At 41.5% G+C, this 27,738-nt stretch overlaps 1 protein-coding gene across 2 annotated transcripts; it reads right to left on the bottom strand.

Moving 5' to 3' along the window:
- Positions 1–27,738, bottom strand: b4galnt1b (beta-1,4-N-acetyl-galactosaminyl transferase 1b). 2 transcript variants are annotated; one of them, XM_029775331.1, is made up of 12 exons: positions 27,648–27,738; positions 11,321–11,410; positions 10,839–11,061; positions 10,555–10,731; positions 10,156–10,262; positions 9,556–9,593; positions 9,228–9,408; positions 8,999–9,091; positions 8,677–8,864; positions 8,354–8,494; positions 888–1,128; positions 1–316 (listed from the first exon to the last, which is right to left on the bottom strand). In XM_029775331.1, the coding sequence occupies exons 3-12, from the start codon at positions 11,051–11,053 to the stop codon at positions 99–101; spliced, it is 1,599 nt and encodes a 532-aa protein (XP_029631191.1). In that variant the 5' UTR covers positions 11,054–11,061; positions 11,321–11,410; positions 27,648–27,738; the 3' UTR covers positions 1–98. The 2 variants fall into 2 exon arrangements, with proteins under 2 accessions (XP_029631191.1, XP_029631190.1); XM_029775330.1 differs by lacking the exon at positions 27,648–27,738 and adding an exon at positions 24,096–24,268.

The raw sequence follows: 27,738 nt of genomic DNA, 5'->3' as shown, positions 1-27,738 counted from the left end.
AAATCTTATCTGATGGGACACATCGGGCGAGGGCTTCTTTGGCAACTCAGGAAGAGCAGGAATCTTGAACGAGAGGAGAAGCTACAGGTAACAAGACATTAATTATGAGTCAAACACTGGAAGTGGTTCTTAAAATAGAGGAGGCCGTTTTTGGTGTGTGTGGCGTCCGAGGAGGCTGGGGGGTAGCGGAACTTGGCGTAAGTCTTGTCACTCTCTGATTGGCTGACCCAGGGAAGCTTGATCTTGGTGGCGTGATTGACGATGACATCATCACAGGATCCCACGTGAAGCGAGCCAAGGCCATCGATGAAAAACTCTGTGACAAGAACCAATGGGTCAGAGCAAAAGGAAAGAGGTTTGTTTTAATACTGAGGGCACTTCAGGTATCACACAATTTATATTAACAAATGCAACTCACCAACATGAGAAGAAACAATTTTGTTCCCTCCTCGACCTTTTGGATAACTGTTAATGACTATTAAGACTGCAAAAAGGGGTTTTGTGCCCAAGTATCCAAATGTTCTCTTCCATTTGCTTTTGAAGTACTGTTACTTATATGACCTTCTTCCAAATGTAGATGGGGCAGCTCAGGGGTTAAATTGGGAATTCAGAGGTGGAGGAGCCCTATTTGGAGGGGTTAGGATGAGTTGAACACAAGGTTAGGGTTATGTCAGGATTAGTGTTAAGGTTATGGCTAGGGTTGAACCAGGTTGTGGACATAAAGCTAGGATTAGGGGCGGGGTTAGTACTTTTATCCTACTCCTCTTTGGACCAGTAAGGTGCAGGAGCCCAGCTCCAGGTAGCATAGTCTCAATTTAACCGCAGGTGCAGCTGATGTTATGGACAGGTACACCTTGTGTGGTGCTGTGGTTTGGGGCCATACTCACCCAGGTGGGCCACTCTGGCCAGGCGGGGGTCGAAGCCCACCTGCTGGACCTTGTCTGTGCGGGCCAGGAAGAAGTTGATGACCCCGTCAGTGACCACGCAGTTTGGGAAGCCCTGTATGATGTGGTGGAAGGCCCTCCGCATGTGCAGGCAGTCGCCCTCCTCCTCCTCCCCTGGCTCAATGGAGATGGTCTGCCTGTAGGTGGCAGTGTAGCCTGTGGCCTCCCGCACTGCACCACCCACCTAAAACACACACACACACACACACAATGCATTAACTGATCCTGACACACAAATACACACCAGATTTTCACAAATAGGGTGTACTGTGTACAATGCATAAACAAACATTAGGGATACTTCCAATTGTCTGAAATTGATATTGAGTGCATGCTGTAGTGATTTGATATACAAGGAAATCGATGGAAACCTTTGGACCCGTTGGATCACTTCATTCCAAAGGACACAATAAAAAAATAATATAATAAGAACCAGAAAACTGAGAAATATCTGCCTCTTGTGTTTTTCTGGCTGTGCTTTTGTGGGCCGAAGAAAGAACTCATTAAATGTGTACACCAGACCAGCTGCTGACATGTGTAACCCATAGACTTCCCTCTCAAGAGCTGGATCCCAGTCTATGGCACACAAGAGGTCTATTTTATTTCCCCAGCCCATAGGTCTCGGAGTTGGATTCGGGCTCCAGACAAAACCCCCTTCATTCAGCCTTATGTGGGTCTCCGATTTTTGGGCTTTTGTGTTTTACTTTGTATTTTGTGCATACATAATATTGCTGTGGTGTGCATGTGCTACAAAGCAAGAATATGCTTGTATACATCGGTGAAGAATAGAGGGAGATGGAGAGTCTGCTTGCATCTCAAATCAAATGTTATTGGTCACACACGTGTTTAGCAGATGTTATTGCAGGTGTAGCAAAATGATTGTGCTTCTAGCTCCAACAGTGCAGTAATATCTAACAGTTTCACAACATATACCCAAAATGCACAGAACTCTAAGTAAGGAATGGATTAAGAATTATATATATATATATATATATATATATATATATATATATATATATATTATATATTATATACATACATATATACATATATACATACACACACATATACACACGTCAGAGCGTCATTGGACTAAGATAGTGGCATAGTATAGAGTACAGTATACACACATGAGATGGGTGATTCAATATTTACAAACAATTAAAGTGACTAAGATACTGTAGAATAGTATAGAGTACAGTTTACACATATGAGATGAGTAATGCAAGATACAGAGACATTATTAAAGTGGCTAGCGTCTGTCTGAGTTTGTTTTCTTTTGTAACTAGAGAACAAGGCCGGGATTCAAACTTATCGCGCTTGTAGCTTTTAAAGGCAAAGCTACTGTGTTTCGAGAGACAGGATATGGCTAGTTAGGTCATCAACATCAGAGGGGAACGCCTCTTCCTCATTTTCCTAATTTGTCATCTTCACAAGACAGCTACTGTAGGAGTTTATTTCAATACTCTTTTCATGATGTACTGTAAATCCAAATCATTTTAAAACGTTAATTGAACTCATGATGTAAGTTGTGTCTGTCTGGCAAACGACTGGAGTGCTGATTGTGTTCCCTCATAGTACCCAAGACGGAATGTGCGGAATCGTGTAGGAGCTGTTTCTGGCTCTGCAGAGTAGCTCCCAGTGAGTCCAGAGAATGCTTCTGAACTGGCCTTGACTGTTGCACAGAAAGTGTTGAATTATTATTAGAACTATTTTGATCACTCATAGCCACGGGAAATTGGGGTGCCAAAGGTGCTGTAGCACCCCCTGAAAAATCATAATAAAATCATAATAAAATAAAAAAGTGGTTTTTCTTCCCTAGAAGTAGTACACTGGGCCTATACTAGTACTGTATTAGCAGACTGATATAGCCTTTTGTTGCATGGGATTTTCTTCCTCCAGTTTTTGGAACACTTCACATTTCACACGAAGATTCGCTTGTGGATTCAAGTTTTCATTATGATACACTCACACACAGTGATTTTAACACACAACTACATTGTGTGTGCTCATTTTATACAGTAATTATTATTCAACATGTCCTTATTTGGGATTTGAACTCACAACCTCTTGGTTAACAGTATGCCGATCATCCTGTTACACCCCCACGTCGGTGTCAGTAACTGATTTCCCCTATATTCTTACCGTTTGGACTATAAAGTACATCTAAGCTTTGTTAAAAATAAACTCAAGACAAAATATTATATTTATCATAGTGATTCAGGTGTAACATTAAAGCAGAATAACATGCACCACCAACATTATACAGCTAGACAGAAAACCCTCAAATTGAGGAAATAAATAAATGTAATCAATGATGAGACAATAGTCAGAACTGAGAATAACTGACAGTTCGCACAAATGCAAATATTTGACCATGCCCGAAAAATATGCTGATGCGCCCCTCCAGTACATTACCCCCACATATAATTTAAAGCGCAGTGATGATCGTACTTTATATTCAAAATATTAGGTCAAAAAATGTCCCATTATACCTACAAAGTACCGAACTGTACATATGTGTACCTGTGAAGTGTATCTCTGACCTTTTTGTATCCCAGGGAACACTAGTGTACTCTAACCATAACATGTATGAACCTGGTGGCACTGCAGAAACATTGATGCACTCCCAACCAATATGTTTAATCCCCAAAGAATGAATGTATGCTCTAACATGTAAAGTGTCCTTGAGCACTGCTAGTTTCACGTTACTGTTACGTTGGTTGTGATAATTCTGCAAAGTGCAGAAATGCATTCTTGACAATAAGTCTGTGGCCTATAACTCTTTCATGCTGACAGATCTGGCAGTGTAGCTGCACTGTAACATGACAAGTCCCAGTTGTGGTCACGGTACAAAATTATACAATACTTTACAGTAAATGAAATCAGAATACAGCAGCATACTGTCATTTTATATAAATAACACCATGTTTTCGTATACATTTACTTTGTTTTTACTGCAACTTTGGGCAAAGTGCAGAAGTGTATTCTTAGCAATAAATACATAATGCCTTCGGAAACTATTCAGACCCCTTGACTTTTTCCACATTTTGTTACAGCCTTATTTCTAAAATTGATTAAATAGTTTCTTCCTCCTAATCAATGTACACACAATACCCCATAATGTCAAAGCAAAAATAGATTTTTTGAAATTAACAAATTTATTACAAATAAAACAACTGAAATATCCAGACTCTTTACTCAGTACTTTGTTGAAGTGCCTTTGGCAGCGATTACAGCATCGAGTCTTCTTGGGTATGACGCTTGGCACACCTGTATTTGGGGAGTTTGGATGGGGAGCATTGCTGCGCAGCTATTTTCAGGTCTCTCCAGAGAAATTCAATCGGGTTTAAGTCCTGGCTCTGGCTGGGCCAACCGAGGACATTCAGAGACTTGTCCCGAAGCCACTCCTGCGTTGTCTTGGATGAGTGCTTAGGGTCGTTGTCCGGTTGGAAGGTGAACCTTCACCCCAGTCTGAGGTCCTGAGCACTCTGGAGTAAGTTTTCATCAAGGATCTCTCCTTTGCTGAGGATTTTTTATTTATTTAATCAATTTTATAATGTGGAGAAATTCAAGGGGTCTGAATACTTTCCATTATATCCACATGATTGGTGGCGCAGCAGGAACTTCAGGTAGCTAGCAACCAAGAGGTTGTGAGATCAAATCCCAAGTGAGGTTGAGTCCCAAGTAACCAACATACAGCATCATGCTGTCCTTTCACATTAACACCTTCATTTAGTTGTAAAAATACAGTGTCATGGTTTCACGTTGAAATTTTGCCTCCCCATGTTGTCACATTTATTTCACATGAGATTGTGTTTTCACATGTGCTCACATGTTGTCATGTGTACAGTCGTGGCCAAAAGTTGAGAATGACACAAATATAAATTTTCACAAAGTCTGCTGCCTCAGTTTATATGATGGCAATTTGCATATACTCCAGAATGTTATGAAGAGTGGTCAGATGAATTGCAATTAATTGCAAAGTCTCTCTTTGCCATGCAAATGAACTGAATCCCCCCCAAAAATATTTCCACTGCATTTCAGCCCTGCCACAAAAGGACCAGCTGACATCATGTCAGTGATTCTCTCATTAACACAGGTGTTAGTGTTGACGAGGACAAGGCTGGAGATCACTCTGTCATGCTGATTGAGTTCAAATAACAGACTGGAAGCTTCAAAAGGAGGGTGTGTATGGAATCATTGTTCTTCCTCTGTCAACCATGGTTACCTGCAAGGAAACACGTGCCGTCATCATTTCTTTGCACAAAAAGGGCTTCACAGGCAAGGATATTGCTGCCAGTAAGATTGCCCCTAAATCAACCATTTATCGGATCATCAAGAACTTCAAGGAGAGCGGTTCAATTGTTGTGAAGAAGGCTTCAGGGCGCCCAAGAAAGTCCAGCAAGCGCCAGGACCGTCTCCTAAAGTTGATTCAGCTGCGGGATCAGGGCACCACCAGTACAGAGCTTGCTCAGGAATAGCAGCAGGCAGGTGTGAGTGCATCTGCACGCACAGTGAGGCGAAGACTTTTGGAGGATGGCCTGGTGTCAAGAAGGGCAGCAAAGAAGCCACTTCTCTCCAGGAAAAAGATCAGGGACAGACTGATATTCTGCAAAAGGTACAGGGATCGGACTGCTGAGGACTGGGGTAAAGTCATTTTCTCTGATGAATCCCTTTTCTGATTGTTTGGGGCATCCGGAAAAAAGCTTGTCCGGAGATGACAAGGTGAGCGCTACCATCAGTCCTGTGTCATGCCAACAGTAAAGCATCCAGAGACCATTCATGTGCCGTGTTGCTTCTCAGCCAAGGGAGTGGGCTCACTCACAATATTTGCCTAAGAACACAGCCATGAATAAAGAATGGTACCAACACATCCTCCGAGAGCAACTTCTCCCAACCATCCAGGAACAGTTTGGTGACGAACAATGCCTTTTCCAGCATGATGGAGCACCTTGCCATAAGGTAAAAGTGATAACTAAGTGGCTCGGGGAACAAAACATCGATATTTTGGGTCCATGACCAGGAATCTCCCCAGACCTTAATCCCATTGAGAATTTGAGGTCAATCCTCAAGAGGCGGGAGGACAAACAAAAACCCACGAATTCTGACAAATTCCAATCATTGATTATGCAAGAATGGGCTGCCATCAGTCAGGATGTGGCCCAGAAGTTAATTGACAGCATGCCAGGGCAGATTGCAGAGGTCTTGAAAAAGAATGGTCAACACTGCAAATATTGACTCTTTGCATCAACTTCATGTAATTGTCAATAAAATCCTTTGACACTTATAAAATGCTTGTAATTATACTCAGTATTCCATAGTAATATCTGACAAAAATATCTAAAGACACTGAGGCAGCAGACTGAAAATGAATATACTGCTCAAAAAAATAAAGGGAACACAAACAACACATCCTAGATCTGAATGAAATAAATAATCTTATTAAATACTTTTTTCTTTACATAGTTGAATGTGCTGACAACAAAATCACACAAAAATAATCAATGGAAATCAAATGTATCAACCCATGGTCTGGATTTGGAGTCACACTCAAAATTAAAGTGGAAAACCACACTACAGGCAGATCCAACTTTGATGTAATGTCCTTAAAACAAGTCAAAATGAGGCTCAGTAGTGTGTGTGGCCTCCATGTGCCTGTATGACCTCCCTACAACACCTGGGCATGCTCCTGATGAGGTGGCGGATGGTCTCCTGAGGGATCTCCTCCCAGACCTGGACTAAAGCATCCGCCAACTCCTGGACAGTCTGTGGTGCAACGTGGCGTTGGTGGATGGAGCGAGACATGATGTCCCAGATGTGCTCAATTGGATTCAGGTCTGGAGAACGGGCGGGCCAGTCCATAGCATCAATGCCTTCCTCTTGCAGGAACTGCTGACACACTCCAGCCACATGAGGTCTAGCATTGTCTTGCATTAGGAGGAACCCAGGACCAACCGCACCAGCATATGGTCTCACAAGGGGTCTGAGGATCTCATCTCGGTACCTAATGGCAGTCAGGCTACCTCTGGCGAGCACATGGAGGGCTGTGCGGCCCCCCAAAGAAATGCCACCCCACACCATGACTGACCCACCGCCAAACCGGTCATGCTGGAGGATGTTGCAGGCAGCAGAATGTTCTCCACGGCGTCTCCAGACTCTGTCACGTCTGTCACATGTGCTCAGTTTGAACCTGCTTTCATCTGTGAAGAGCACAGGGCGCCAGTGGCGAATTTGCCAATCTTGGTGTTCTCTGGCAAATGCCAAACGTCCTGCACGGTGTTGGGCTGTAAGCACAACCCCCACCTGTGGACGTCGGGCCCTCATACCACCCTCATGGAGTCTGTTTCTGACCGTTTGAGCAGACACATGCACATTTGTGGCCTGCTGGAGGTCATTTTGCTGGGCTCATGCAGTGCTTTTCCTGCTCCTCCTTGCACAAAGGCGGAGGTAGCGGTCCTGCTGCTGGGTTGTTGCCCTCCTACGGCCTCCTCCACATCTCCTGATGTACTGGCCTGTCTCCTGGTAGCGCCTCCATGCTCTGGACACTACGTTGACAGACACAGCAAACCTTCTTGCCACAGCTCGCATTGATGTGCCATCCTGGATGAGCTGCACTACCTGAGCCACTTGTGTGGGTTGTAGACTCCGTCTCATGCTACCACTAGAGTGAAAGCACCGCCAGCATTCAAAAGTGACCAAAACATCAGCCAGGAAGCATAGGAACTGAGAAGTGGTCTGTGGTCCCCACCTGCAGAACCACTCCTTTATTGGGGGTGTCTTGCTAATTGCCTATAATTTCCACCTGTTGTCTATTCCATTTGCACAACAGCATGTGAAATGTATTGTCAATCAGTGTTGCTTCCTAAGTGGACAGTTTGATTTCACAGAAGTGTGATTGACTTGGAGTTACATTGTGTTGTTTAAGTGTTCCCTTTATTTTTTTGAGCAGTATATTTGTGTCATTCTCAAAACTTTTGGCCACGATTGTAGTTTCATGTTATCACATGTTACTTCACATGTTGCTTCACATGTTGTTACGTGATCAAATGAGATCACACGAGATCATGTGTTCACGTGAAATTCATGTGTTTTTTACATAAGGGTCAGCAAATGATGTCACCACCAAAAAACTCATCATCAAAGGAGGGTAGGATTGAATAGTCCCATGCTATATTAAAATCACAAGCAGCAATACAACACACCTGGGTTCAAACACTATTTGAAATTATTTCACCTGTGCTTAATTGAGCTTACCTGTTGCCATAGAACCAATTGAAAAGTCTCAAAAGGGCAAACCCTTCTCTCTTCAGGCAGGCTAACACAAAAGCTCAACGTATTTGAAATATTTAAAATAATATTTGAATCCAGGTCAGCAACACAGTATGGCACGACCTGTGCCCCCTCACCAGATCCAGGGTGGTCTTCTCCAGTACGTCCACTAGTTTCTCCAGCTTGGTGTTGGCCGTGAAGATGAAGTCATCATCCACCCACAGCAGATATTTAGTGGTCACCTGGGAAACAGCTAGGTTCCGTCCTGCAAACCAGCCCTAGTTGTTGTGGCAGAGAACAGGATGTGGGACAGAGGAAGCCAAAGCAGCGACAGGACAACTAAGGAAATCTTAGTCAAGTATTATTTAAGCAAACAATGTTATTGCTAGACAAAAATAAAATGTGACAGGTACACTGGTTCCTATACATTAAAAAGAGGCAGCAGTGTTTAAAAAAATACCTTTCCAAATGGCATGATGTAATGTTCGATGTAGGGGCCAGAGACAGTCTTGGGGTTTTCGCTGTCATCAGCTATTACTATGGTGACAGTGGGATAGTATCGTCGCACGCTGTCGATGAGATCTTGGAGCTTGTCATAGCGCAGGAAAGTTTTGGTTGCTATCGTAACAAGGGCACTGATGTTGTATTCTAGATTGGGAACAGAGAGAGACAAAGTTAGGGTCTTTGACATTACACGTTGATCTCCGATGTGATTTTGGTTATTTTTTAGTAAGTGTTGTGCTGTTGTGAGATGCAGTCGACAGTTGTATTTGTTCACATACCCCCTTTGGGTCCTGTGTTGTAGAGTTTTGGAGTTACACGATGACGGATCTTGATGGTGAACATGGCTTGGTGTCCCTCAGTCTCAAACTGCACTGAAAGACATAGCGAGAGTATTTTCAACCTCATTACCACAAATATATCACAGACAGTATTTGGTGTAGGTCTTTGTTAATGGACACAACCCAGAAAGTAGTAGTACAACAGAAAGTCAGGTGTGTCTGGCCTCACCTGTGTCTGCTGTACTAGGGTGGAATAGTGTGTTGGTGTAGGAGACAAACTGTAACTGCCGGTTCAGGTTGGGCAGCAGGCTGCTCATCAGGGTCATGTGCATCTCCCCATCACCTTTGACCTTTACCCCCTCAACCTCCGCTGCCACATTTAATGCTCCCAGGGTAGAGGTGAAGTTGACCTAAGAAAGAAAATAATTAAGAGGGAGACAGGGAACAAAGAAGATAAAGCAATAAGGAAATTTGCCGTTTTTTTACTTGACAAAGACCAGACAGATGAAATAGTACTGGAAATAATAACTCAAACAAAATATTATTAGTCTACTTACTGTGTACAGCTCTCTGGGAAGGTCTTGTAAGGCAAGTCCTGAAAACATATTGCATATATTTACTGCCATATTTGATTAAGCTGCTGGATGTTCATCTAATCCAAATACACCGCATCAACTGTCAGCTGGAGTTCACACTTTCTCTGTTGTGCAACAAAATACTATTCTCTGCTCTAAAACAGTCTTCCAGAGCAGCAGGTTATCGAAGTAGTAATAATGGTAATGGTAGAAACAGGAGTTGTCAGCGGTTGGATTAATAGTACATGTTAGATCGTTGGAACACCTATTGTCTGTCTCTTTAAAAGACTATGAGTTTTACCTCCCTGTAAGAATACCCTGATGAAGGTCATTTGAGACCGATACGTTGGTAAATAAGATCTATTAAATTGTTGTAAGCATCGAGATTAATTGTGCTTGAGTTTTTTTATTTTATGTATGACGACAGTCTTTCCCTGAATTTGTAGCTTCATCTAACTACACTTCTCTTTCTGTGCTTCCCATATTATACCAGGTTTCCTTGACAATTAAGTTTTTAAATATCAAGGGACCTTCCCATTTATATCAAAGTAAAACTAAACTAATCCCTGTTATAAATCAGACCTGGGATGAGTATGGTTTTGAGGGGCCGTACTTCCACCCCCTGTGTTGGGTACTGCAGAGGATTGTTGGCCTCGGCCACAATGAGCATATCTACAGGAGTCTGAGACCTGGAGAGGGACAAATACACATCAGGTTAATAATCAGTATTCAAAGCTATTACATCTAGAATGAAGCTTCATGAACTCTATTAGGCTATTTGTTTCAAAGATGGGGTAATGTTGACATCATATCCTTCAAAAGACCTACAGCAAGTTTAACCTAAGCCTAAGAATGTACAAGCTTGGAAATGAATCACATGAAAGGACAGACACAGCAACTTCCCCTAGTGTAAGGAATAACTAAGATGATATATGGGATGTCCTTTCAGTTCTGTGCTGGTATACAGTCCTGTGCTCTCACCTCATCTGGAAGCCCTGGTACTCCTTGGCCCTCCGTCTTTTCATCTCATCCAGCTCAGAGGCATCAAAAGCAGTGTGCAGGGGGTGGGCCGACACCCGTGGGAACAGCAGCTGGGCAAAGGGCAGGTTCACGCCACCACTCTCACCCTCACACACACACCCGTTACGTGCCAACAGACTGGAGAGAGATGAAAGGGACAATAGGACTCCAGCAATTAAATGACAATGAAAATGACAATGAAATACAATATCGGAATTATTTCAAAGGCCTTATTTCAAACTGACCCTGAAACACTCTCCTTCAGGCGATAGGGGATGTTGGCAGATCTTTGGTCCGGTTCTGGGAGCCTCTCCTCCAGGTGCCTCTCTACTATTGGCCCTGGTCTCTGGCGGACATCCACTGTGGTGTAGGCCCGGGTGGGCCAAGAATGGAGGAGGGCCACCACCAACACCACTGATGCCACAATGGCCAACAACACTGTCTTCCTCAGGGAACGCATCCTAAAAACTGGCACAGCACACAAGGACAAACAGGAACACGCTGCGGTCACCACCTGCTTTGGTGGTGAAGTCCAACAGTATGTGACCACATCTGAGGTGACAAGATTAGCCTAACTGCTGGATGAATTGAATGCTGCCATGATTCGGTTATCTTCAGATACAGTAAATGGCAGCTGAGAGTATCACATGACATCTGATTTAACATTCTAAACAATTTTGTATTTGTTATACACCCATTACAGTAAAAGAGAGAGCTGGTATCATACCCTACTGCCTGTATCCACTCAGAGAGAAGTCTCCTGTAGGCCCTGGCATTCCCCAAAATCCCATAATGAAAAGGTAAGGACTTTCCCCATCTGCAAAGCAATAACAAATCAGGTATGCTTTTTCAGCAGGATAACCAAAGTAACTTCTCAGGACATTGTATTAAAAATGGCCCAGTGAACAATATTAACATTGGTGAAAATAAAACAATAGATTTAGATGGGAGGAACCTGCAACATGTAGGTACATCAAAGATAAGGATGTTTAGCAGATATGATGGCCTTTCATAGTGATAAAGAGCTGTCAACTGAATGGTATTGATGACTGTTGTGTTAACAGCGGAGAGATGCTGAGCAACATCTACAGTAGGGGGAAAGCTAAGGCTCTACAATGAGGCACAGGAGCAGAGACATATAACACTTTTCAGGTTGGTGATGTTTTTTTTATGATAATTCCTATAGTGTTCAGATAATCAAACAATTCTAATGACTCAGTTTTAAAACCAGACATGAAAGATCACTCTAGGTCATACTTAGGTCGCTACATTACCTACTTCCTTTGAAGAATGCATCTACTGTAGCGATATCCCACTTCTGAGACCAGTGCAGTGAATTCAGGGGTCGCTGCGACTGTCACTGAAGCACCGACTGATGATGAAATATACAAGCCTCATTGAATTGGCTCATATGAGGCTTGGATGTCATAATCGTCTGCCAGACTATCATGTCTCTGTGGCGGTGAATGTTACTAAGATTTTAGTATTTTTAATAATGAGATATGAACAGTTTATTTCTAAAATTATATAGCCACCAATTCATCACGTTTTCTTCACCAGAAATGATTGCCTATTGGTACCTTCATGTGTGTGCAAAATATTACTATTCTCCAATTTTTAATTCATAGATTTTAGTTGTATATTAAAATTTTATTTTTTAGCAAAATATTACATATCCATTGTTTAGCTGGAATGGAATGTTTGTATATTCGACTGTGATATGTGGTTCTCACCTAGCCATCTTATGATGAATCACTAACTAAGTCGCTCTGGATAAGAAAGTATGCTAAATGACTAAAATGTCAAATGTAAATGTTTTACATGCAGATCTCATACAACTGTATTGAGATATATATATATATATATCAGCTACTCTTCCTGGGGTCCACATGAAATAACACAAAGTACAGAACATTATTAGTAAAGGATTGAAATGCGCACATATATATATACACATATACATATATATACATACATATATATACACATATACACATACACATATATATATATACATATACATATATATATATATATACACACACACATACACACACACTGTAAATGGTGTGCATATCATTAAAGAGTGGGTCACCAACAAAAACATAAACAATGAAGCAAAAGGCATTCCATAAAATGTTTACATGAAAATAGCACTTGATTTTTATGAAGCAGTATATAGCACTCAATGAATAACATTCTACATTAGAGCAACATTATGTTATCTGAACATGATTTAAAAGATGTTTGTTATTTGAGATATAGATATATATGCATTTCAGTCTTTGACTAATAATGTTCTGTACTTTGTGTTACTTCACATTTCATGTGGACCCCAGGAAGAGTAGCTGATGCTTTTGCAGAGGCAAATTGGGATCCAAATAAAATAGTACTTTATCAAATAACAAAAAGCTTTTAAATCATGTTCAGATAACATAATGTTGCTCTAATGTAGAATGTAATTCATTGAGTGCTACATACTGCTTCATAAAAATCAAGTGCTATTTTCATGTAAAAATGTAATGGAATGCCTTTTGCTTCATTGTTTATGTTTTTGCTGGTGACCCACTCTTTAATGATATGCACACCTTTACAGAGTGTGGTTTTAAGCAAGAGTACCTTGCACATCCATCCAAACAAAGGGCATGCAAATAATCCTACTTTGTGGTACCTTGACTGGTCTAAATGATTTACATAAGGGCTGTAAAGGAAGTAGCCTGACCCCTTGCATTAGGCTTAGGCTTGTTTTTGTTTAAGACATTTTTCACAAAGCACAATAAAAAAGTTATATAGTCTATGAAATTAAAAACAGAAGTCCATACCTGTTTTTAACTTTCAATGTAGAGAAATAAGTCAGGGGCATTCTATTGACACTATCAAAATTTCTACTTTAGGAAAGCCACAACAATGTTTCCAATGGAAACGAATGACGTCATATACAGTAACCAGCCAGGCAGTCATTCATTTCGGTGATCATTATCACAGAGCACACCGATTTCCCTTCAGACTATAGCTGTACCGATTAATTTGGTTGGAGTGTGTGTATAGAAGTAAGGGAGAGTGAAAACAGGGGATAGCGAGAGTCTGTGTACACAGGGGGTAGCAAGCGTGTGTGTACACAGGGGGTAGCGAGCGTGTGTGTGTACACAGGGGGTAGCGAGCGTGTGTGTGTACACAAGGGGGTAGCGAGCGTGTGTGTGTACACAGGGGGTAGCGAGAGTGTGTACAGGGGGTAGAGAGAGGACATCCCAGCACTAAACCGCAGGTGAGGAGTTGAGAGTTTTTCTTGCTCCAAGTCTACCTCTGGGGAGAGGTGGGACAGCACCTTGAATCCTCTCTACACCACACTCTTAGAAAAAAGGGTTCCAAAAGAGTTATTTGGCTGTTCCCATAAGCGAACCCTTCTTGGAAAGGGTCCTACATGGAAGACAAAAGGGTTCTACCTGGAACCAAAAAGGTTTCTTCAAAGGGTTCTCCTATGGGGCCAGCCGAAGAACCCTTTTGGGTTCTAGATATCTCGTTTTTTTCTAAGTGCATGATGATATCATGACATGGAACAGCCAACAATGTGGGAGCTCCATCAGCTGTCAGGTTCTTATTGTTCCTGAGGGAATGGTATGGCCCGGTGGGACTGAGCAGGGATGCCCAACCTGCCTTTAGTGTGGTCAATAGGAAGAGATCAATATAGGGAAAAGGCCATTACATTTTAGTCATTTAGCAGATGCTCTCATCCAGAGCGACTTACAGGAGCATGTAGGGTTAAGTGCCAGACAGATTTTTCACCTAGTCTGCTCGGTGATTCAACCAGCGACTTTTCGGTTACTAGCCCAACGCTCTTAGGGTTAGATTCCGACCCGAGTTAAGCGTGCGTAAATGGAACATAATTCCCTTTTTATGTCCTTTTTTTTCTCTATGCGTACACTTTATTTAGATCTATTTTAGATTATAATCGCTGGAGACAAATGTGAAACCAGTCATACGGCAGAAAACTGTAAAAGTCACCCATCAACTTTCCAACAGTAAGGTTTATGAAATGCTGTGCCATTATGCAGAATTTAAAATCTACGGCCTTTTAACCTCTAAACCGGGACAGTTGTTGCTAACGTGCGCTAATGTGACTGGAATGACGTTGTATACAACAGCCAACTTTCCGGGACATAGATATGTATTACATGGGAAGAAAGCTTAAACTATTGTTAATCTAACTGCAGTGTCCAATTTAACAGTAGCTATTACAATGAAAAAAATATCATGCTATTGTTTGAGGAGAGTGCACAACAACAAAACACTTTTAGGCAACTGGTTTGATACATTCACCTCTGAAGGTAAATAATATACTTACATTCAGTAATCTTGCTCTGATTTGTCATCCTGAGGGTCCCAGAGATAAAATGTAGCATAGTTTTGTTTGATAAAATAAATTTTTATGTTCAAATGTAGGAACTGGGTTCTACATTTTGACCCCACTGCTGTCACTGGCTTCCCACCCACCCCGCCCTGCCATCTAGATGTTTGAAAGTTAGTGTATAAGTGAATGAGCCATCATGTATGACATTCCTGGGAGTGTGTAAACAAACCAAAAAAAATATTACCATAGCATTTTTGTATGTTCTCTACAGTTATGTACTTGAAATGTATCAATTGACCAATTCGGCACATTTGGGCAAACTCCTGGCAGACTTGACACAGAATATTGTGCAGTAACGTAATTCTTCACTGGATCAGTCTGAAACTTCGCAGACACACTTTGCAGACACAAAATCTAAACGACACATAGATTCCTATCTGAAAGTATGGCCTTTCTCTTGTATTTCAATGATGGAACAAAACATTTTTTGAAAACCATTGTTTTTTTTGTTTGTATTATCTTTTACCAGATCTAATGTGTTATATTTCCACAAACTTTAAAGTGTTTCCTTTCAAATGGTATCAAGAACATGCATATTCTTGCTTCAGGTCCTGAGCTACAGGCAGTTAGATTTGGGTATGTCATTTTAGGCGAAAATTGAAAAAAAGGGTACGATCCTTAAGAGGGATGAATATCTTGAATATCTTAGAGGCTAACACGACTTTCTCTGTCTCCTATTTCTATCATGTTAAATATTAGCCACTATCAGTATCGGCCGTCAGTAGGACTAAAAACCACACATATTCAACTGCCAATTTACTGTTAGTTTCCTTCCGTTGGTATAGCCTACATTGTTATTCAATTTAATGACATTGTTTTGTTTCCCTTAATTTGCTTCCTTTGTAAATACTGTCACAGCCATGTGGTTGTTGCTGAGGATCATTAGTAACAGTTGATAATAAACATTTTTTGGGGGGATAATTAAATAGTTATGGAGCGGCGCACAGACCAAGTCGTAACAGTTTGAACCCGACGCATGGCGCAGTTCTTGGCCGTGTCATCACACAGCTCCATGGTTAGTGCAGGCAATAGATGAGGGTGTTGCCTACTATTCAGTGGTGGAAAAAGTACCCAATTGTCATACTTGGGTAAAAGTATAGATACCTTAATAGAAAATTACTCAAGTAAAAGTCACCCAGTAAAATACTAGAGTAAAAGTCTAAAAGTATTTGGTTCTAAATATCCTTAAGTATCAAAAGTAAATGTAATTGCTAAAATATACCTATGTATCAAAAGGAAAACTAAAAGTATAAATAATTTCAAATTCCTTCTATTAAGCAAAGCAGGCGGCACCATTTTTGTTTTTTTTAAATGTATAGTTAGCCAGGAGCACATTCAGACATCATTTACAAAAGACACATTTGTGTTTAGTGAGTCCACCAGATCAGAGGCAGAAGAGATGACCATGTGTTGTCTTGATAAGTGCGTGAATTGGACCATTTTCTATGTCCTGCTAAGCATTCAAAATGTAATGAGTACTTTTGGGTGTCAGGTAAAATGTATGGAGTAAAAAGTACATTATTTTCTTTAGGAATGTAGTGAAGTAAAAGTAAAAGTAGTAAAAAATATAAATAGTAAAGTACAGATACCCCAAAACAATACTTAATGAAATATATTTAGGAAATGGAGTGAGACATTCAGGGGTATTGGGAGGGTTTTAGTGATAGACACCGCTGTGTTCAGTCACGGGTCTAATATTGAGTGGAGAGGGAGGACTGAGGACTGTGTCCTAACCTGTCATGGATGGGAGGGATTCTTTGTTTCAATTGTTGTAATATATTTTGCAGGGTCATTGGGATAGAATGGCAATCTGAAGAGTTTTGCAATTTCATATATAATTTTATCCAACAGTGGATATGTTTGCTGTTTTTTCTGGAATATCTGATGTACAATTATTTAGTTGGTAACTGAATAGTCATTTTATAGCTATCATAAGTTACTTTTCTCCCCTTTTATCCATCAAACTTGTATTCACATCACCACAGATGGATCATGGCTAATTTAGTGATCATTTCCTGTAATCTGAGGGGTTCTAATGAGCCAAATAAGCGAATGAAATGTCTTGACTTATTACATAGGAATAAAGTTGACATTGCTCTATTGGAAGAGACATCTTTTGGAGGGTGATGTCCATAGACTTCCAAACAAATACTCCAAACTGGCAGCTGAATCCTGCTTCATATCTAAATCTAAAGGGCTGCTTATTCTACATAAACGCATTCTACTTACAATTGAAAAAAGTGGAAATGATAAACAGATTTACTTACATATGTTCCACACTATATGGAAGGAAAATAGCATTTCTATCTATTTATGCTCCTAACTCATATGACAAAGATTTTCCCCCTTCTGTAACCAGAAGCCTGCTCAATTTACCGGATTATACGCTTATTATTGGAACTGACATGAATGTCATTATTGATTCTAAGATAGATAGATCTGGACCCATAGCTCATCACGAGTGAATGCTTCCAATGCACTTAAACAATTTCTTAAATATCTTAATGACTGTTGGAGATTTTATAATCCCACAACTAAGGACTATATATGCCTTTCTGCTAGATTTAAGACTGATATTACAGGTAACATGGAATCCCATTTTTTGTCAATTTCAAATCTTCCCAATGAAAAAGCGTGCACCGAAATGGAGGTTTAATAATACTTTACAGAAATTAAGACTTCAGAAGATCAGTAAATTGGAAAATCATTGTAAAATGCTTGAAGACTGTCAAAAACAACTATTCAGAGAGAGAAATTGAGCTAAAAACAAGTATACTTGAACTTAATGACCTGTTGCAACGTTGAGCAGAATTCAATATGCAGAGGGTGCGACAAAAATACTATTTTTAGGGGAGTAGGCCTAGCCACTTACTGGCCCTGCAGCATAAACATGCTGAAACAACATCATCAATACAGCTGATCTGATCCCCTACTAAGGAACTGATATATGATCCTACAGAAATAAATGCAACTTTTAGAGCATATTATTCCGATTTATCCGGTTCCTCACATAGCTTTGATACTTCTGCTTGTCAGCAATTCCTGGAGAACCTTACGCTGCCCAAACTCTCTCAGGAAGAAACAGTTTTATTAGAGGAACATGTCACTTCATCTGAGCTGAAAGCTGCTCTTTTATATATGAAGACAGATAAAGCGCCGGGTATTGATGGAGTAACTTCTGAACTCATTCTCAACTTTCGCGATGAGCTACGACCAGTTATTCTTGAATCGCTTAACATTGCTATTGAAAAGGACTAATCCACAGAGACATGAATACAGCTATTATATCCCTAATCCCTAAGAAAGGAAAATACCTCACAAATAGTGGAAATTTTCAGCCAATCAGTTTAATCAGAACAGAAAATAAGTTGTATGCCAAAGTTCTAGCCATGTGCCTAGAGAAAGTTATTAACAAGCTCATACATCCTGACCAAATAGGGTTTATTAAGGGTTGTCTGACAGCCAATAACATGCACCGCCTGTTTCATGTGGTTGCTGAGGCGACCAATCTGGATTCCCTGTGTTATCATTAGATGCAGAGAAAGCCTTTCACAGCTTAGAATGGGAATATTTATGGCTTGTTCTTTAACATTTTAGTTTTGGGGCTAGATTTATACCAATGTATGTGAATCCTTCTTCTATTATTTGTACTGGCACTATCCATTCTAAGCCATTTACCATATAATGAGGATGTAAACAAGGTTGTAAATAGCCTCTCCTATGCTATTTGCTCTCTTTCTTGAACTGCTAGAACAAAGCATCTGTCAAAATTTGTCTTCCTCACATATCAAAATCAAACAAACTTAACAAGCAATTTCTCTGCATGCAGATTACATACTGCTCTGTCGCAAACGCTCCAAAAACCCTGCAGCCAATAATGTATATTTTCGTAGCATTCAGCTCATGGCCTGATTACAAGATCAACTGGTCCAAATCAGCTTTACTACCTCTTAACTCAGCTATGGGAAGTGTTCAACTACCACCCATGATCCCAGTGAAGAAACAAACAAACCACCTACTTAGGCATTACCATATCCCCCTCTATTCACACTACTTGCAGGAAGAATTACTTAGAAACCTTTCAAAAGATAAAAAAAATACATAAGATGGTCTGCTATCGCCACTTTTTTTGCATGCTAGAATCAACATTTTGAGAAAAAAGTAAGAAACTCGCACACTGCTCTTGATAGTAACACTGCTCTTTAATAAGCTTTACGTATCGACCTCACGGCCTTCGTCAGAGCTTTGGCGAAGGCCGGGAGGCTAATACGTAAAGCTTATTAAAGAGCAGTGTGCATGTTTCTTATTTTATTCAACTGTTACCATGCACCTGCAAAAAAGATAGCTCAGATGTGCAAGTGCCTTTTAAATCTCTATTATAAAAATGTATGTCCTCCCAACTATACATTTTATGAGTTCCATGTTACCATTGCCTCCTCCGATAGAGTCAAGTTTAGACCAATAGCCTGTCATAAAGAAGTTAATTTGGGGGAGAATGAGTCCAGATTAAACATGCAACACCACAGAGAACAAAAGCATTTTTGTTACGTTACAGCCTTTTTCTAAAATGGATTAATTAAAAAATCCTCAGCAATCAACACACAATACCCCATAATTAAAATGCGAAACAGGTTATGAAATTAAGACATTTATTAAAAAAAAAATAATAATAATACCTTATTTACATAAGTATTCAGACGCTTTGCTATGAGACTCGAAATTGAGCTCAGGTGCATCCGGTTTCCATCGATCATCCTTGAGATGTTTCTACAACTAGATTGGACATGATTTGGAAAGGCACACACCTGTCTATATAAGGTCCCAGAGTTGACAGTGCATGTCAGAGCAAAAACCAAGCCATGAGGTCAAAAAAAATTGTCTGTAGAGCTCCGAGACAGAATTGTGTCATGAGGCACAGATCTGGGGAAGGATACCAACACATTTCTGTAGCATTGAATGTCCCCAAGAACACAATAGCTTCCATCATTCTAAAGTTTGGAACCACCAAGACTCTTCCTAGAGTTGGCCGCCTGGCCAAACTGAGCAATCGGGGGAGAAGGGCCTTGGTCAGGGAGGTGACCAAGAACCCGATGGTCACTCTGACAGAGCTCCAGAGTTCCCCTTTGGAGATGGGAACCTTCCAGAAGGACAACCATCTTTGCAGCACCTCAACAATGAGGCCTTTATGGTTGAGTGGCCCGAAGGAAGCCACTCCTCAGTAAAACACACATGACAGCCTGCTTGGAGATTGCCAAGACTCTCAGACCATGAAAAACAAGATCCTCTTATCAAGGCACAAGGCGAGTCTCAAATGTAGACACAGGAGGCAGATGGTTAGAGTCTTACAATGTTTATTAATCCAAAGGAGTAGGCAAGAGAATGGTTGTGGACAGGCAAAAAGGTCAAAAGCAGATCAGACTACAGAGTGGCAGACAGGCTCATGGTCAAGACAAAGTCCAGAAACAGGCAAGGGTCAAAACCGGGAGGACTAGAAAAAGGAGAATGCAAAAAGCAGGAGAACGGGGAAAACGCTGGTTGACTTGGAAACATACAAGATGAACTGGCACAGAGAGACAGGAAACACAGGGATAAATACACTGGGGAAAATAAGCGACACCTGGAGGTGGTGGAGACAATCACAAGGACAGGTGGAACATATCAGGGTGTGACACCTCTAGTCTGATAAAAAACAAGTTTCAACTATTTGGCCTGAATGCCAAGCGTGACGTCTGGAGGAAACCTGGCACCATCCCTACAGTAGGCTGTCATTGTATATAAGAATTTGTTCTTAACTGACATGCCTAGTTAACTGACACAATGGAGATATGAGAATGGCAAGAAAAACTCAATTGACTGAATGATTAAGCCTTATCGTAGCACAAACATGGAGAACTAACTTGAAAAATAATTATGTTTTGATAGTTGACTTCTCTAGCTATGCATTTGTTGGCATAGCAACATGAGACAAGTTACCTAGCCAGCTACCACCAGACAAAGTTATCACACGAACGTTGTAAACGTAACTTAGTTGTAATATAAACTTTCAACAACATAGGTTATACTGAACACTACTGAAGAGATAATCAGTTAGCTAGCTAACAGTTGTGATGATGACTTACTTAGCTAGCTGTTAACGTTACTGTCCCAATCACCCAGCTAGCCCGAAAGCTAGTTCACTAGCTAGCTAGCTTGCTGGTGCTCCATTGTCAGGGTTCATAATGATCACAAGTAATTAAATCAAATGTTCCTCAAAACTCCTTGAAGTTGTGGATAAATCCTCTTGACCAGTTCACTTATTCCCCGGTGCTTGCATGGCCCCGTTGTTGAGTATTCCTCTTAACAGGACCATTGGCGTGGTGCTCACTGCGGTGCTCGTGGTTGTCCTCTCCCAGTGATGCCACAAACTCCTCGGCGTCTTGTGCTGTGGTTAATGACAGGCACTCTGTCCTGTTTGTGGGCCGTAGCGTTACTGGATAGACGAGGAGTGACTGGATGCCCCTAGTCTGAGTTTGTTCTGGACCTCGTTGAAGGCTTTGCCGCATTGGGAGGTGTGCGTGCTGTTGTCAGGGAAAAACCGCAGTACCTTACCGACGTGGTGAATGTGCTCTGCTGCTCTGGCTCCTTGTAGAATGGCTTGGCAGTCGTCGTACCCGGAAGACCTTGAAGATCAGCGTCCTCCATCTGTCTGAATCATTACTAGTTCCTGGTCCCGAGTAGATGCGATGGGCTCTTTCTATCTCAACCTTGTGAGATATGGATGGGATCCATTTAGGGATCATTCTCTGTAGGGATCGTCAGTCTCGTCTCCTTCTTTTAAAGAAATTAATCTTACATTTGAGCGACGTGAACAGTCCTCCATTTCAGCCATCTAGCCATAGACTAGACTCAACATAGTAAATGTAAATCCGGGACACTCAAATTAGTATGATATGTTACATTTGGTATGGTTACATAAGACAGAAGGTTACTTAAGGCAAAAATGAAAGTAGGGTGGTTGGTCGGCGTATAACACGAATGCCTAGCAAACCAAAGGCTGCGTGTTCAAATCTCATCTCGGACAACTTTAGCATTTTAGTAACTTTGCATATACTTCTACCATTTAGCTGCTTTGCAATTACTTAGCATGTCAGCTAACCCTTCCCAAATCCTTTAACCTAACTCATAACCCTAACCTTAATCCCTAGCCTAGCTAACGTTAGCCACCTAGCTAATGTTAGCGTTAGCCACCTAGCTAACATTAGCCACAACAAATTGGAATTTGTAACATATACGTTTTGCAAATTCATACCATATTGTATGAATTGTAATTTGTGACATTATACAAAATGGATGATGGACATACCAAAATTAATACATAACATACAAAATATAACATGCCATTCGAAACATAATATTATTCTAATTGGAGTGTCCTAGATTTTGATTTTACAATGTTTTGATTTTGATTTTCCAACTCTTTTTGCATATAACCTCATGCTTGTAAACCTATCCAAATCAACCCGGTTTCCATAATGGATGGACATTTTACTCAAGACTGTTAAAGGTTTTAGTGCCCTAAAGGTTCATACACGTCACCTGGGTTGGGTGCTAATTATTTTTCTAACTTACAGACACATCCAATTACCAATGCTTTTCACCATGACAGCAAGGGCAACCCCTGAGAGCAGTGTGTGTGTTTTGCATAATGCCTACTCAGAGGTGGAGTGGTTGGTCTGCTTTACTTAGCTGCCTAGTTCTACTGGTTATTTGGGATGGAAATGAGATGTCTCAGAAGTGTTCATCTCCATGTCTGGACTGGACTGCTGGAGTATATAGCCTAGTGTGGTAGGCCTATGTGTGCTTTTAAGAGAGAGGAGAGGAAGAACAGGTGCATTTTATTTACTTAGTTTAGCTAATTATGCAAGCATGGTGATTTATAAGAAGGTATGCTTAAAATAGGGTGTGGCTATAGAGGAGACACAAACTTTCTTACAAACAGCCTTATGTAGTGTATGCCTATGTTGTAATGCTGTATGATGTGTTGGCTATAGTGAAATGTAGGCCACTCACAGGTTGGGGGCACCTTAATTGGGGAGCGCAGGCTCGTGGTAATGGCTGGAACGGAATTCGTGGAATGGTATCAAATACATCAAACTCATGATTTCCATGTGTCTGATGCCATTCCATTTGCTCCGTTCCGGGCTTTATTATGAGCCGTTCTCCCTTCAGCAGCCTCCTGTGCAGCCATTATCAAGGCAAACATGGTCTCAAATCACTGATGCAGAAGACGTGCTCTGCATATTGACTGAGAATATGATTATCAGCATGGGAAGCCTCCATATTCCAAGGTTCTTAAACACGTTTACAGTTTATAGGCTAGCGCAAGAACAGGGCGGCTACCTGAAAAAAAGTATATGGGCTATACAGAATCAAACAGGGATGAAAAAAATGTAGGAAGGTGGGTTGGCTACCTGTATCCATGCCGGCGCGATTTCTAGCACCATCTGTGTTCCTCCCTACTAAATGACGGGATGCTTATTTTACCTTCAGTCATCGACAACATCTTATCCTTGCGCTCCGATATTCTTCCAAAGCCGCAACCCACAGCCCAAATTAGGAAAAACGCATTTATGGTGTCGTTCAGATCTAATCATAATGTGGAGCAATTTCAATATTGAGATATAATATGATTTGATTCAGCCTTTCTCTCACAGGCCTCTCAGCTAACCGGATGGTGACTGCACATACTGTAGACAAATACAGGTCTGATTAGCCTGCTTGACTATTAGGCTTTAATGGATATTTCCTCACTACAAATAAAATATTGCTGCAATTGCGCTCATAATAGTCGCCAACGCCTCTTATGATATTAAAGCTATAATTATGATAGATAAACCTTAGCCTCATGGTGTATAACACGCATAAATGCTTTGAAAGGTACGCATTTCATGATTGTCTCGTTAAAACATTTTAATAAAAAGGACACATTGAAAAAGACGCAATGAAACATTAATCTTACCTTAACATCTCTACTAATCAGATTGGCATTCTCTTGAAATAGCCATCAATATGCTCATAATGCATGCGTAAAATAATTGTGTAAATATCTACTTACATTCCATTTATTTGAATCCGGCAGTCGCACTGTTAAATTTCCAATAGATTATATACTTCATCCCAGCAGCTGTGTGCATGCACCTCGCCTCTGCGTTTTTCCGTCAAGACTCTTGGATTAAAAGGACGCGAGAGGGATATGCCACGAGCGCCCAATTGGAATCGCAGCAGAATGGAGGTAACGCTTCGATCACACCGACAGTGATTTTGCATTTTGGAACACCAGAATGACATTCATTTCCAATAAAACGCTGCGTTTACCTTGCAGCATTGTGTTGCAGTTCATTCGGTGTGGCGCATACGTTGAATTTATCAAACGTATGCGTCAAACTGTATGTGTAGACGGCTTCACTGAAATGGTAGCGCAAGGTGAATGTTGGTCTGAAGTCGGTGTGATCGAAGCGTATCTCCTCCATGGGTCCAACAACCGCATGCAACCCATGTGTGTAGATAATTGCATTCAGTGGAGTTGTGTAGCTGCTCAAAATGGTGTGCAGCAGCGTTAAGCCTTAATCACACCACACTCACTGCGTATTTTGCATACCACAAGTACATTCATTTCCAATTGAACATATGCGTCAAACTGTATGCGTAGAAGGCTTGACAGAAATGGTAGCAGAAGATGAATATTAAGTATATCACCTATAGAAATTAAAACAGTGTGACTGTCGGATTCAAGTAAGTGGAATGTAAGCAGATTTCTACACAATTATTTTACGCATGCATTATGAGCATATTGATGGCTATTTCAAGAGAAGGCTGCGTTCCATTGGAACTGGATGTACTTGTGGTGAACCACGCTGCGTTCCATTGGAACTGGATGTACTTGTGGTGTACCACGCTGCGTTCCATTGGAAGTGAATGTACTTGTGGTGTACCACGCTGCGTTCCATTGGAACTGGATGTACTTGTGGTGTACCACGCTGCGTTCCATTGGAACTGGATGTACTTGTGGTGTACCACGCTGCGTTCCATTGGAACTGAATGTACTTGTGGTGTACCACGCTGCGTTCCATTGGAACTGGATGTACTTGTGGTGTACCACGCTGCGTTCCATTGGAACTGAATGTACTTGTGGTGTACCACGCTGCGTTCCATTGGAACTGAATGTACTTGTGGTGTACCACGCTGCGTTCCATTGGAACTGGATGTACTTGTGGTGTACCACGCTGCGTTCCATTGGAACTGAATGTACTTGTGGTGTACCACGCTGCGTTCCATTGGAACTGGATGTTCTTGTGGTGTACCACGCTGCGTTCCATTGGAACTGGATGTACTTGTGGTGTACCACGCTGCGTTCCATTAGAACTGGATGTACTTGTGGTGTACCACGCTGCGTTCCATTGGAACTGGATGTACTTGTGGTGTACCACGCTGCGTTCCATTGGAACTGGATGTACTTGTGGTGTACCACGCTGCGTTCCATTGGAACTGGATGTACTTGTGGTGTACCACGCTGCGTTCCATTAGAACTGAATGTACTTGGTGTACCACGCTGCGTTCCATTGGAACTGAATGTACTTGGTGTACCACGCTGCGTTCCATTGGAACTGAATGTACTTGTGGTGTACCACGCTGCGTTCCATTAGAACTGGATGTACTTGTGGTGTACCACGCTGCGTTCCATTGGAACTGGATGTACTTGTGGTGTACCACGCTGCGTTCCATTGGAACTGGATGTACTTGTGGTGTACCACGCTGCGTTCCATTGGAACTGGATGCACTTGTGGTGTACCACGCTGCGTTCCATTGGAACTGGATGCACTTGTGGTGTACCACGCTGCGTTCCAGTGGAACTGGATGTACTTGTGGTGTACCACGCTGCGTTCCATTGGAACTGAATGTACTTGTGGTGTACCACGCTGCGTTCCATTGGAACTGGATGTACTTGGTGTACCACGCTGCGTTCCATTGAAACTGGATGTACTTGTGGTGTACCACGCTGCGTTCCATTGGAACTGAATGTACTTGTGGTGTACCACGCTGCGTTCCATTAGAACTGAATGTACTTGTGGTGTACCACGCTGCGTTCCATTAGAACTGGATGTACTTGTGGTGTACCACGCTGCGTTCCATTGGAACTGGATGTACTTGTGGTGTACCACGCTGCGTTCCATTGGAACTGGATGTACTTGTGGTGTACCACGCTGCGTTCCATTGGAACTGGATGTACTTGTGGTGTACCACGCTGCGTTCCATTGGAACTGGATGTACTTGTGGTGTACCACGCTGCGTTCCATTGAAACTGGATGTACTTGTGGTGTACCACGCTGCGTTCCATTGGAACTGGATGTACTTGTGGTGTACCACGCTGCGTTCCATTGGAACTGAATGTACTTGTGGTGTACCACAAAGAAAAATACGCTGTCGGTGTGGTGTGATCGAGGCTTAATGCCTTGATCACACCGACAGTATGATTGCATCAATGCTGCATACCATTTTGCGCATCAACGCAACTACACTGAATGCAGGTATCTATCTACACGCATGTGTTGCAGATGGTTGAATGCGGTTGTTGGACACATGGAGGAGAATAATTTTCACAGTATCCTCACAACCGTGTCTTTTTGACATAACTCTTGACAGTTACAGGTACATAAATGCAAAAAATGCTTCTTGGAGACAAGTGTCCAAGACAGTAGCATTTCCAGGTCAGTTTAGTAGTGAGCTTGTTCTAGATGTGGCGACTGTTAGCTAGCAAGCTAACCTAGCCAATTTTGTGTGTGTGTGTGTGTGTGAGATATATTAATAGTAATATAAATTATGCTACTTACTACCCCTGATTATTTGGCCAAATAACCGTGTTGGTGTGAGTGTGTGTGTGTGAGAGAGAGTGTGTGTGTGAGAGAGAAATGGGAACCGTGTGTGTACAGTAGGTGACATGTCCATGTTAGCTATCTAATAACTTTAGTTAAGCTAGGTGATGTTTTGGCTCATCATGTTCATGTCTATGTAGAAGAAGACTGCAGGAGGAAGTGGAGAGGACTCAGGGACAGGTGTCAGAGAGAGAGAAGGGCAGAGAAAGAGAAGAACAGGTCTGGGTCAGCAACTTCAGGCCGGTGGCCTTGGAGCTTCTGCCACATTTTTTATTTTCTGGATCCATTTATTGTGCCTAGGGCAACGAGTTACATTTTTTACAGCCAGACCATCTACGTCATCCACAAGTGTAACCCCCGCCCCCACCGGTGCAGCGAGACCCTCTACGACGTCTACGTCATCCACAAGTGTGACCACCATTTTTTTTAAATCTACTACACAGGTAGTGTCAGAGGTATTGTTACAGTGAAGTAAAGTCGGTCCTTTTTGCAGTATACTCATGTAGGCTAATTGGTATTTCAGATCAAAAGATTAATATGGGGCAAATGTATAGTTGGGTTTGAAAATACCCTGAAACAAGTTTGGTGTCTAAATATTTGCCTGTCATTTTCATCATTTGATCTGAAATATAAATTCCATGAGTACACAGCAAGAATTACCAACATTACCACACTGTTCCAGTATTTATGCCACTAACTACACTATACAAGCAGTATTTAGTTAACATAAATCTTACCTTCTATGCTGTTATATTATGGAATGCTTGTATGTGTTGATTTTCTCTTCCCTTCCATAGATGGAGTTAAATTAGCCAACCAGCTCACAGG

Source organism: Salmo trutta, chromosome 14 (genome assembly GCF_901001165.1).
Source record: "Salmo trutta chromosome 14, fSalTru1.1, whole genome shotgun sequence".
NCBI classification, from domain to species: Eukaryota; Metazoa; Chordata; class Actinopteri; order Salmoniformes; family Salmonidae; genus Salmo; species Salmo trutta.
This window is presented reverse-complemented; position numbering and strand designations above follow the sequence as displayed.

Coding starts and splice junctions, on each gene's coding strand:
- b4galnt1b (XM_029775331.1), bottom strand. CDS start 11,053: ATGCGTTCCCTGAGGAAGACAGTGTTGTTGGCCATTGTGGCATCAGTG. Junction 10,732..10,838: donor CTGAAGGAGAGTGTTTCAGG/GTCAGTTTGAAA, acceptor ATCTCTCTCCAG/TCTGTTGGCACGTAACGGGT. Junction 9,092..9,227: donor CCCTAGTACAGCAGACACAG/GTGAGGCCAGAC, acceptor TATGTCTTTCAG/TGCAGTTTGAGACTGAGGGA.